This window comes from Pinus tabuliformis, chromosome J (genome assembly GCF_031772625.1).
Source record: "Pinus tabuliformis cultivar Carrire ecotype Pingquan chromosome J, CPIR1, whole genome shotgun sequence".
Taxonomy (NCBI): Eukaryota; Viridiplantae; Streptophyta; class Pinopsida; order Pinales; family Pinaceae; genus Pinus; species Pinus tabuliformis.
The window spans coordinates 1,074,473,856-1,074,487,782 of record NC_142295.1 but is presented as its reverse complement, the minus strand read 5'-3'; the positions used below and the strand labels follow the sequence as shown (position 1 = coordinate 1,074,487,782).

The window sequence follows — 13,927 nt, the reverse complement described above, 5'->3', positions numbered from 1 at the left end:
CACGACAGCGGAGATGGCGGTGCCACATGGTCACCATGGGCAGCCCCAAGCATAAGACTCGCATTTACTGCGATCCGCCGCCATGGAGCTCAAGCGTGGGTGCAGGGGCGATAAGGGACGGCAACTCATTGCTCTGTTCGGGCTTCAATCGCGCATTCAGAGTGCAGTTATGGCTTGTGGTGTTCGAGGAAGAGCAGAGGGGCATAAGAATGGTGAGGCATTGGAATGCAATGTGTTGGGTCGAGTTCAGATTTCGAGAGTGGGCTTATGGTCGACGGCTCACAGTGCTGGAGCTCACGTCGCCCCTTTGGCAATTAATAGTGGTTTCAGGTCTGAGAGGGTGGTTTCAGGTCTCAATTTCTCTGACTCCTCTTATCCTGCTCTGTTTCGTTTTCCTGCTAACAGTGGAAACATGGTCAGGCCCCGACAGCGCCTCCTCAGCCGTCGAGGCACTAGCAGAGGAGGGTCCTCTCGCCCCTCAGTGGCAACTCCCCCCTCCCGCTGCTGTAGATGTCTATGCCACCAAGTTGCAGAGGCTAATCCCATCCAGTCGAGCCACTTCCTGGACTCCAACAATCCAGACCCGGATTCGACTTCGCTACCTGCGTTTGGAACCGCAGTCTTCTCCTTCAGCAATTCCCAGGGCAATTCTCGCATTAACGCCCATGTCTCGGTCCTTTTTCTTGAAGAACCGAAGGAAGAGGGCGAGGAACAACCCAGCACAAAGCTGCACCAAGCTGGAAGCTCTGGGGACGCTGAGGGTTTGCCAGAGGTCCGCCCAGAGCACGCTGACATTCCACCTTCGACTCAGGCAGCACCTCCGCCAGAGAAGGACAAAGCCGCATGGGACCCTCTCCCGGAAGGTATGTGATGGATCATCGAGGAGGAACCGGACGAATAGTAGTCTGTTCGCTCCGGTTCTCCCCTTCAGACGCTGCGCAGGTTCTCTTATGTTTTGCCTCGTTTGCTACCATGGCCCTCTGTATACTGTGGTTGTTTCTGTTTGGTTCGAGAATTTTCATGTTCAATGTTTGTCAATGCCCATGCAAGGGCTCCATATGATAGTCTTCTTTTCCTTTTTTGTGCCCCTGCGTGGGATGTCAATTTTCGCTTTTACTGCTCCTCAACGGTTTATCGCCCCTGTGTGGGTGATCTGTCTCAGTGGTGGCGCCCCTGCGTGGGTGGTTTTTCTCAGTGGTGATACCCTTGCATGGGTGATTTGTCACAGTGGTGATGCCCCTGCGTGGGTGATTTGTCTCAGTGGTGAGGCCCCTGCGTGGGTGATTTGTCTTGATGTTGTGGCACAGGTGTGGGAGGTTTTTCTGATTACTGTCAGTCCAGAAGGCCATTCTTGGCCTCTGGCAACATGACCGCATGACTGTAATTGTTTTCCTGTTTATGTACATAATAGAATAGCATAGTCTTAACGAGAAAAAAAAAAATTTATTAAAATATTTATATATTTAAAAATAATAATAATAATAATATATTAATAAAATTTATTAGATTTATAATATTAAGAAATAATTAATTTCTAAAAAATTAACAATTTATATTTTAAACCCATTATCAATGTAAATTCATATTAAATTAAAGCATATATAAAATTATGTAATAAAAATAATATTTATAAAATAAATAAATATATATTTGCAATTTAAATGTAATTTAAAATTTTAAATAGTAAATTTAAAAATGATAAATTTTAATATTGAAAAAATAATCATTAAAAATATTTAATATTTAAAATGATGTGTCTTTCTTTAATATTATTTTTTAAAGGTTAATAAAATATATAGAATCAATTCTCCCTATATAGGCTTACCATTTAGAAACTAGACCAATAGCATATAAGTAGTGTTTTTCTCCATATTAACAGGTTATATGATATCCTACTCAATAGTGATAAAAACTCTAAGAATGTTTGAACTAAAACAAGAAAAATAAAACTCATATGATATAATGTTTTATATAGATTAGATTGCTAAATTAGTAGAGTGGATACTTCTAAAACAAAAACAAAAAAATTATGCCAAAAAATTAACATTTTAGGTTGACAGAGAATCCACGTAAATGGGGGCACAAACTTCAGTGTCCTTGAAATTGGAGAATTCCATATCAACTATTTTCCTTGTTAAGATAGATGCTTTGTCAACAGATTTTCAAAAATGTTTCTAAACTTTATCAAAACATAGAAGAATTTCCTCTTGGGTCTTTGACATCTCCACTAGAACCTTCCCATGATATATTTTAGTTTCCATACAAATCCATTGTTTGGTTCCTAATATTTCCAAATTTCTCTACCTCTCTTGGAATTGTCAATCTTTTCATGTTTAATCCAAGGTTACTTAAGGAATTTCTTGTATCATGGAGATTGCTTATAGATACTTTGGCGCTCTCGATTCTATTTCTTGTTTTTCAATGTGCTCTTAGAATGTTTTCCCATGTGTTATTTCTTATAGCAACATGTCAGGCCTTTGGACCCTAAGATCTAATTAGTAGTCCAAGGTTAACCTTGTTAAACATAAGAAGTATCTTTCCACTAGAAACATAAGAATCATGAACTGCAAACAAGTTCAAGATATTCACATGACAATTAAACATCATGATGAAGTTATACAATGTAACCAACCCTTCATTTTTTAGTTATGACCAAGGTACACTAGAATGAGCATCATTGTATGCAAAGAATGCCATAACTGATATACACTAGAATGAGCATCATTATATGCAAAGAATTCCATGGTTATGGATGTCATCGTTTCGTAGAACCAAAGAATTGATTCCTTAGAATTTGAATGTCACTCTCTCTAAAATTTGATTTTAAGCTTGATTAATAATTCTTAATCGGTAGCCTTAAATTTTATGTCTAACACCTCTTCAAATCCTATATTCAAGGGTGACAAGATAGTGCATCAATTACTTGAAGACATGAACATTGGGAATCAAGAAACTTCTCTATTGACCGAGGGACTAGAGGATGCAACTAGTCATCATATTTCCTAATCATATCTTATGTTGAGCAATATTGTAAGGATTATAGGCACTTTTATATATGAAATAATTTTAAATCTCTACCTTTTTGTACTTAGAAAATAAGAAGTTGGCCATCCTCTAATGCCAACAATTATGACTTTGTTTTTTTAGCTTAAGCTACAATTTTATATGTTATAATATCTCTTCTTCTTGTTGTTTTTATTTTAATTTTTTAATTTTAAGAGTATTTAATTCATTGAAAAATTCATAATTAAACTAAAATAGGTTTATTATATTAAAAAACATGTTGACATAAACCAAAAATGTGTATCATATTAAGAAAGAAAAAATTACATATCGATTTAGATTCATTGCTATAAATATATGAATTTAGTTCAATGTAATGTTTAAGGAAATAATAGGATCACTTTCCATCTAATCTTCAAGGATTATTAAGGAGGATGAGGAAACTCACAAGCAATATATCCATATATCTATCACTTTAAATTTTAAATAAATACATCATATATCATTTTGTATTTAATTTAATGTCATCCTAAATTTGTATAGAAAAATATATGTAAAAACATTTTCGTTTTTATTTTAGGAATTTGTTTGTATTAAAACAAAAAATACACAATTAGAACAAGAAGAATGCATTAAATTATACATAGATAAACTACCAAAATGCATTAAATTGTACATAGATAAACTACAAAAGGATTGCACATATCTTTATTTATAATATTCATGTTATATATGTGGCTAAAATATATTCTATTATTATCTTTATGGATTTTATTAATGCAAAGATAGTTTCTACGATATTAAAACTGTCATTATGTGAGGGAGGGACCCTCTTATGTGCTCTTTTGATGTTTTAATTTTTGCTTAAAATATACAGTGGATAATATATATACAAATCTAACTTTTTTCAAAGATAATGAAAGAAATTTTGTGTCTGTTTTCCGTAGAAAAAAAGATAGTTTCTACTATTACATTTATGACCACAAGTTAATATGGTGTGCTTTCTAGAAAAAAATCAACCAAGGACAATGGCTTGATATATTTTATACTTTAAGATTAATTCTCACACTCTCCCTTAATACAAACATATTAAACATTTAAAGCTTTATGGTTAATATGGGTCATGTATTTACAATCATGACAACATACACAGATTTTCACATCACCTTTTTTGTGCCTTTAAATTTGTGGTCCTTTGGAATATGTCTCCTCCTACTCATCTTCAAGAATCTTGAATTTGAATATTGCAAATGCAATTCTTAATTTTCTATAAAACAATTTGCACCGTCCTATAGATTTCATTATACAATCACCATGACATTAGATTTTTATACATGTATCAACTCATAAAAATCACCATGATTCTTGATTTTCATACATGTATCAACTAGTAACAATCACCACAATTCTAGATTTTCATACTAGTATCAACTAGTAACTAACCATACCTTTGAACCAACTACTAGCACATAGATTGAAGATTTGACAATGATATGGACGTACTTACATTTATCAAGGCACCTAGGAAATCAACCACTTATCAAGAAACCTAGGAAACCAACCATAGTTCTTTCCAATTTTCTTTGGATATACTTTGGATATAGGGTTTATCTATGTCAATCCACCACATGGGACACCTATCGCCTTGAGAAGTAATGGTGTCAAAAATTCACCATGTAACAATAATAAGCCAATGAAAAAAATTGTGGGGGAATTCTATACACATTAAGTAGACTCAGTTGAAACCATTCAATGCTAATTAATCAATTAATATATTACAAGATTAATCAAGAGACCACATGTATTATATCTTTTGGTTTGTTTGGTGTCATGGATATAATTGTTGCCATTTCCTTTATCTTCATCTTTTTTTACTTTAATTGTATCAATATAGTATTTACATACCCTACAAAAGAGATTTTGTCTAGTGTGACATAAGATATGCCATACCAAATGTAATTATAAAAAAAATCATTGATTTCAATAGACCTTTTTATGAGAACTACACCTTTTTTACCTTTTATTCACAAATAAACATTATTACTTCTCTGTGGTATTCCCCCTTAAACTCCACCCACACACACTATGGTGGAAATGATGATTCCAACTTTTACAAAACAACATTTTCTTATATGGTAAATATCATTTAAATAATGATTCACCTTTTGTGGTTGTTGGTGCTTTGGTCCCATCAAGAACACATCAATTAGTTAATAATATATTTTAGGTCAAACTATTAAGAAGAAATTATATCATTAATGACACCTCATTATTACAACTTGAACTCTCTAATGATGACACCTCATGCAGACAACTTGGACTCGCCCTAATCCATTCTACAATATTTTCTTTCTCAGACAATTACAATGAAACAACATGACAAGACAAACTTCCACATTTCATGACTACAACCTCATGCTCTCTTATATGCATGGATTAATCCATTAAGTATTTCCTATTGGCCTTTTTAACTTATGTACCCCTTACATATGTTATTTTGGTAAAATACATTTCTCATGTTCACCCTTTCCAAATGGCTCTAAATACATGCTCCCAAAGTCACCCATATAACTTAATTTGTTGGAATTTTTATTGTGGATAGATTTTATCAGGTCATGCAAAGGTGTTTAAAGGACATGCCACAATAATAAACAAAACTTATACCTACAATAAATGTATTTTTACGGGACAAAGTGTTTCCTTCACTGACTTAAGAGGCAACCATCCTTATTCTATTTTGTGAATTGACCACCAAGTTTAGTTTCTCCATATATCCACTACCATTCCATCCACTTTCTAATAGGAAACTTGCATATTGTCATTGACTAGTTTTATATATTCTCCTTATACATAATTACTTTTATGGGTAGGAAAATAGGATACTTCACCTTCCCATATCACTGACCTTAGGGATACTCGAAAATATTCTCGCTTTCATGCCACATCCAAGTTATCCATCAACAAATAGAGGATTATCGACTTGCCTCTGGGCCACTGATGATTTCACCTCTACATTAAATTCCTTAACCTTGTCAAATACCACGAAATATGTAGCATTGAATCTCCACTAATTTCATGACTTCATTGAAAGCCAATTACATGAATCCCCACCCCACTTCATGAATAGTGCAATCAACACATAAAATAACCTCAATAATATTGATCTATCACCTTTAATAGATTGGTAAGTTGTTCACTTGGTAAATAGTCGCATAATTTTCCCAAGTTCAATCACCATGCAACACACCAATGTTCACATGATCATAGCTATTACCATATGACACCATCTCTTGTTTGGCGTTTAAAAAACTTAAGAAATTACAAACAAAAGTTTCTCGCACTATCAAGCCCTTCATAAACTTTTGCTTAAGAAAATTCTCACATAAACACATAGATCCACATTACAATTGGGTAGCATTTGGAGATATCAATATCATGTGGATCTCTTTCCTTGGACTACTATTTTAATAATGATGACAATTGCCTCGTTCCCATATCTTTAATAGGCTAAACATTACCTATAACTACCCTTATCTAGTTGTAGCCCAACTTGCTCAACATGCAAACTATCATGCATCCCATAAGAATTCAGCAATAATGGAATTCTCTACTTGTAGGTCCATTCCCAACTAAACAGATGATGCTCTTATTAAACTTACTAAGTACCATGTTATGGTTTGCAATTTCAGAGCCAGTCTCCATGGATTTCATAATAATCTATAACAATAGTACCCCACATTTGCATTATGTGCATGAAACACCATGATGTAACACTGCTCTCACCTTTGGTTATAGTTTGATTTCACCATCAATCAATCATTGTTCTCTTCACTAAATAATCTAAATAAATGTTTGGATCTATAAATAAATCACATGCAACTCTCAACTAGATCTAGGAAGATTGATAAAGGATTTGTCACTACAACATAATAATTCTCTATGGCATATGATATCTTCACACAATAATAAAAATAGATCAGTGTATACCTTTTCATCTGTTTTGGTACATTCTAGGTGGAAACATTGGAGCTATTGGCTTGTAAGGCTTATTTTAGGGGCAAGTCTAATTTTGGTGGTTTGAGGTGTAGAACCTTTCAAAGCCTATTTGAGGCCTTAAACAATCATTTTTAGGGTAAAAGAATTGCAAACAATTTTTTCATTAATGGTGTTCTATACATCAAGAGCTTTCTAATGGCATGAAAATAACCTTAATTGGAGTTCATATGTGGAATTTATGCCTCCCACAAGTTGAGGTATCTTATTAACCACCATAATATCAAATGGATGCCACATCAACACACATGTATAATTTTAAGAATATTTTGTAGGATCTAAAACCTTAACCCTAATTAAGAGTTGAGGCATGTAAAAAACCTAACCTTAACCCTAAAAAATTACTAGACTATGTTAAATACCATACCACTAGGAAAGGAGGGAATGCTATTCTTATTATATTGACTATTGTCCAATTGTTGAGTAGAGTATCTAGGAGTGGGACATTTCACTACAATAAAGGAAGTAGAAGATCCTCTAATGGCCATATTGGCTAGAGTATCGATGGGATCTCCATAGTGAGTGTCCCTTTCTTTGTATTTTCATTTCATAATTGAGAAGACAATAAAACATAGGACTCACTTTCTAGCTAGGTTAATACCATGTTGGGTTTTCCTAAGGTACATCTTGTGTTCATTTTGTGGATGGTGTGTTATTTTCTTAGCTTCTTTCATTTCAATTTTAATTATTTTAGTATTTTCATGCATTAAGCTACTAATATTAAACATTGACCTAAAGTAGAACATTGCAAGAGATTTCATATTATTGTAAGATCTATTGTGATAAAGTGTTCCAATGGAATATCCAAGGAAGTTTACATATCATATTGGTATAAAAGTAACTTGCTTTGGGATTTTTATGGGAGTTACAAGAATAAATAAGTGGCATAAGAAATAATTTTTAAAACCCTAGCCATGGTATATTAGTAAATTAATAATAATCCATAAGATTAGTTAGAGGAGAAATTTCAAAAGATAGAATCACAAGTCACTAACATCTCCTTCAACGTGGCCATCCTCATGGTACCTCTAGAGAATAAGTTTGGACCTTATAGGGAGTTTAGTAGCTCTAACTCAACAATTGAATTAGATGAGAAATCTGGAGACAATCAAGACCTAGAAAAGGAGTTGAAAAAGTATTCTAAGAAAGAGAGACCAAGTTCTAATGTCATCACTTCTTCCCAATCTCGATTTAAAGTGGAAGAGAAAGTGGACAAGAAACCATGCCAAGGCAATATTGATGTTGTTAATTTGAATCAATGGTTGCAAAAATTAGAATTTTATTTCATTGTTAATAACATAGAAGAAGAGGAAAATACTTCATTTGATCCACTGATGTTAGAGGTTTATGCCCAAGATTGGTGGAATGATATGAATCTTGGGGGATAAGATCTAGAAGGCTTGAATGTTGAGAGAAGAGGAGAGAAAACATACAAGTATAATCATAAGAACATTGATGAAAATACATTAAATGAATTTTCACCATAAAAATATAAAAAAGAGAGAGTTGGAGAAGAAGGATTTCTTTAAAAATAACCATTATATGCAACAAAGCCAATTTTGGGACCTTTCCTTCACGACCTTCACTCTATTTTGATTGCCTTCTTGCAAGGTCTCTTGTTGATGAATTGAAATTTGATAAGGCTTGACTACATCAATTAGATATCTATCAAGTTCCATTTTACATAAAAATGACTTTAGGACTTACACATCGAAACTTAGACTATACACCCTTGTAAGATTCAGATAAAAAATCATAGAGTATAGAGCCATTCACTAGTAACAAAGTGAGAGGTGTTTAAAACCATCATTAAGTCCCCAATCTACAAAATTTGGTATGAAGAGGACCAATGGATGTGTTGGCATTACTTATAGAAGAAGCAAGGGCTTGACAATGTGTAAGAGTACACAACTTAGTTCAAAAAAATGGCCATCATGTTGGTTATATTCATTAACAACCCATATGTACTCCTCAAGTATAGAGGTGGTCTACATAGTTATTTATGGAGGTAAGTGATGCTCTTTAAATCTAGGAAAATTGATGTGGCCTATGTGCAAGCATAGTATCTTGAGAATATGGATAAGAATAAAGGAAAACTAAGTGATTTAAAGTAAAAATCCCATCGAGATGTTCCCAAGGAGGGAAAGAAGAAGTGGAAAGGAAAGGAAAAGAAGATAATAAGCAATACACATTATTCCAAAGATCCAAATGACCGCTATAACCATTGTGATATCAGGGGTCACATTGAAGATAAGTGTTTAAATCTACATTTAGAGATTAATAAAAAGAACCACAAGAAAGGTGCCAAAAAGAAGAAGATATTAGTCATGGACTCAAGCAACAAAGTAGATAGTAGCCTAGATGTTGATGTGAATATTGTCTTCACTACAATGTAGATTCATAGAATGAGATGAATCTAAGTATCCTCCAACCCAAGGAAGAGAAGTAGATGAGAAAATTCTTCCATATTAGGATCTAAGTCAAGGATACGAAGGTGGATGTTCTATTTGATTCCAAATCACAAGGCAACCCATGGCAAAAGATTTGGTCAATAAGCACGGATTGGAAGTCCTTGACCATACCCATATCCATTGGGATGAGTAAATAATCATGCAAGGCTCAAGGTCACCAAGAAATGTAATGTAAAATTCTTCATTAGTGTGAAGTATATGGATGAAGTGGAGGTATACATAGTGCTACTTGATGTATGTGGTGCAATGTTTATAAGCCCATGCATGTATTGGAGAGAAAAAATCTTGAGGAGATCAAATTTTCCTTAATTGAAAACTATATGGGTGAAGTGGAAGTATACATAATGATATTTGATGTATGTGGTGCAATGTTTGGAATCCCCCACATGTATTGGATTGATGAGATCTTCATCACAAGATAAAACTAGTACTATGAGATCAAGCATGTGAAGTCCTTTATCATTAATGATCACAAATATAAATTCAATATCTCTTTGTTAATTTCTAAATAGACCAAGAAATTGATAAAGTTTAGTACGAAAGTTTTCTTACTCTTCTTAAGAGAGAACTAGTGAGGGGATGAATCGGTCAAAGTAAACACATCTCTAAAGGGATATACTAAAGAGCATAAACAGTAGTTGGAGAAGTTGTTGCAGGTCTATAAAGAAGTGTTTTAGGAGCCTAAATAGTTTCCACCCAAGAGAAAAGTGGATCATGCAATATATTTGTTTCTTGACTCCCAACTGCTAGTTAATGGGTTGTATAGCTAGTCCATACTGAAAGGATATGAAGTGAAGAAACAAGGAGCTATTGAAGCAAGTACTAGTTTGACCAAACACCTAACTTTATAGTTCTCCTATCATTATAATACCTAAGAAGAATGGGACTTGGAGAATGTGTATTGACTATAAATATTCAAATAAGATCACCCTAAATAATTGATACCCTTTTCCCATGATTCATGACTTATTAGATTAGTTGTAGCTTGCTAAGTACTTCACCAAGTTGGATCTCAAATTCATATAACACCAAGTAAAAGCTAAAGAATAATACATATAAAAAAATACCTTCAATACAAGTAAAGGTCTATGTGAATGGATGGTAAGTCCTTTTGGTTGATGTAATGCACCAACTGCATTTATGCAATTGATGAATGATGTATTGTGTCCTTTTCTAGATTAATTTGTAATAGTGTACATAGATGATATCTTGGTTTATATCTATAGTTAAGAATATCATATATCACATTTGATGCACATGTTAGAGGCTTTGAAAAGGAATCAATTACTAGCAAACATTAAGAAATGTGAATTGGGTTAGTAATCATTAGTGTATCTAGGGTATGTGATTATCGTGGAGGGGAACTCAACATAAATCCCATGAATATGGATACCACCCTAAAGTGGCCAAATCCTACTAATGTCACTAAAGTTAGGTGATTTATTTGGGTAGCATGGTACATACAAAACTTTATAGTATTATTTCTAGTTGTGGTGGCACCACTCCATGCCATCCTAACTAGCAACAAGAGTTTCCAATGGGGAGTGCATTGACATAAAGTTTTGAAGAGTTGAAACGAAATATTATTCAAGAAACATTATTTATAACCTAATTTTTAGAACCCCTTTAACGTGGAGACACATGCAAGTGGATATGCCATGGGATCAATCTTGAAGTAAGGAATTTAGGCAATTGGTTATCATAATGAAATGTTTCATGGTGGATACTTGAACTACTTTACATATCATAGGTAACTATAGGCTCTAGTTCAAGATATCTAGAGATGGAAGTATATAAAATGGGTAATCAACCCATCATCCGCACTGATCAACAACCACTACAATATTTGCAAACCTAGACTAAGCTTCAACAAACCACACATTACAAATGATGGGGATTTTCCTAAAGAGGTAGCCACATCATCATAATCTGAGGCTACACCAAAGATCACTATTGCATCTTTATTTAAGGATGAAGAAATAGACACAGAGAAAGAACACAAAAATCAGGATACTCAGATCCTTCCTACATATGAACCTCTTGAACATAGGTTCACCAGATATCTAGCACCTGACATAGAAGGAAAATGAAAACTTCCTAAAGCACATACATTTTTCCCAGATTCCCACAGAGAATGGAATATAGATAACATGAGTGTCGGCCAAATTAGACAAACGATTGACATGCCGAAGCAAGGCCAAGCCTCCAGAACAAAGAAAGGGTATTATAAGTATGTTCCCAGAACACACTATTATAATCCCTCAGATATTCACCTACACACCACTAAGCAGGAGAAATGGAATAAAATTACTCGCTGGTTATGTGGAAAAGTTGGACACACTTCCTCCAGATGTCCAGAAGGCGAAGAGTCAAAGCTAAACAAAGGCAAGAAATCCCAAGCCTTTGCCCAAAGAAACAAGCAAGTAAAGCAAGAAGGAAGAAGACCAATAGTGTGCATGAAATGCGGCTCTCATGCTCACTGTATAGAACGCTGCCCCAATGTCACAATCAAAGAAGCCCAGCAACACCAAATAGATGAGTCTTCTTATGATTCTTTTAGTTCTTTGTCAGCAGAAGAACTCCATGTAAATTCAAATTAATGATATCTTGACTCAACTTTCTAACAATGGATTCAAATTAATGATAACTTGACTCAACCTTCTAAGAGTGCCCTCACTGAGAAGACAATGCCAAGATATAGTCTATGGGACCAACTTCCATGCTTTTTGCCTTTTGCAATTCAATCCTCTTATTATTCAAATTAATGATAACTTGACTCAACTTTCTAACAATGGATTCAAATTAATGATAACCTGACTCAACCTTCTAAGAGAACCCTCACTGAAAAGACAATGCCAAAAAACTGATGTTAAAAAATTCTAATAAGAAAAAATCACTGATTGTATAATTTTCACACTAACTAAGGGAAAAGTTTTTTTATAGTAAGGTTTTACCTCAGGACACTATTTTAAATTCACCACCTGCCACGTAAGCATGCACAATATGGAAGTCTCTTTCACCCATCGTTACCACCCATCGTTACCATGGCTCGCTCACGGCCCCGCCCTATCTAGCCATTCGTACAACTTTCAGCCACACTAACACGCGTTTCTTTTCACCAATATGTGAAAATGATAGTAAAATATGGTACCGGAAACCCTAGACACTCAATAATAATAAAATTTACACTGCTATTTATTTTTAACGAAGTTTATTTTTGACCTTCGTTAAGATTTTTGGAAACGAAAAACCCCGAGAGCAGAGTCGAAGCAAAAGAAGATTTGGGGAAGAGGAACCGAGCAGCTGCCGCGATGGTGGAGAAGGGCAAGAGCCGCAGGAACGACGTGGTGACGAGGGAGTACACTATCAATCTTCACAGGCGCCTCCATGGGAGGTAGATCAAACACCAAAAGTCATCAACATGTCTTCGCATGTGACATTTATCTCGTTCGGCCCGTTTATGGTTTTGATTTTTCACATAAATTTTCTCACAACCATCTTAGAAAGTTTCGTGATCCTCGCACTCATTTGAAAATTTTTCAAGTAGGTGTAGGGTTGAGAAAGTTTCGATTTTTTTGGGAATTCATTCGCGGGCTTGTTTTGTGCAGTACTTTTAAAAAAATGGCCCCAAAGGCCGTTAAAGAGATCAGGAATTTTGCCCAGAAGGCCATGGGAACTTCTGACGTGAGGCTTGACGTGAAGCTGAACAAGGCTGTGTGGAGCAGGGGCATCAGGAGCGTGCCCAGAAGAATGAGGGTTCGAATCTCTAGGAAACGGAACGATGAAGAAGATGCCAAGGAAGAGCTCTATTCGATTGTTACGGTGGCCGAGGTGCCTCCTGAAGGGCTCACTGGCTTGGGGACTAAGATTATTGAGGAAGAAGATTGATGTATCTCAGAACATTTTATGTTGGAAAATAATAGAGGCTTTCTTATTTTCCTCGGAGGGTTATGATTCCGCGAAGGCATATAATGATCCAACCCATCAATTTTGAAGGACATGGGTTTGTTTTTGTTTACATTGATGAAGAAATAGGTTATTTGTTTACAGGTATCGGAAATGTTAGGATTAACCGGTCTGCATATTACTTAAAGGTCATTCCTAGATTCAAATCCTTCATCTAAGATCACGAAGAATTATTCATTTAGCAGGATTAGTGCATATGGTTGGTCCGTTGATCCTCAATAAACTCTGATCTGCTTGATCAAGATTTACTTTTTGCCAATGAAACCATGTTTGTCTCTTACTAGTCTGAAGTAGCCAATGTTCATTCCTTCTATATTAACTATAGTTATGTCTTCTTTGTTAATTTACATTTTTAAAGCAGCCAATGTTTATTCCATTATATTAATTTACAACATTTTAACCAGCCCAGTCATTGCGCTGTATATCTGTGTATT

General features: G+C 34.7%; 1 protein-coding gene across 1 annotated transcript; it reads left to right on the top strand.

Moving 5' to 3' along the window:
* The first annotated feature begins 12,764 nt into the window (after positions 1–12,764).
* On the top strand, positions 12,765–13,465 carry LOC149230673 (large ribosomal subunit protein eL31-like). The gene is made up of 2 exons (XM_089376121.1): positions 12,765–12,921; positions 13,136–13,465. The coding sequence occupies exons 1-2, from the start codon at positions 12,839–12,841 to the stop codon at positions 13,413–13,415; spliced, it is 363 nt and encodes a 120-aa protein (XP_089232247.1). The 5' UTR covers positions 12,765–12,838; the 3' UTR covers positions 13,416–13,465.
* The last annotated feature ends 462 nt before the right edge of the window (positions 13,466–13,927 follow it).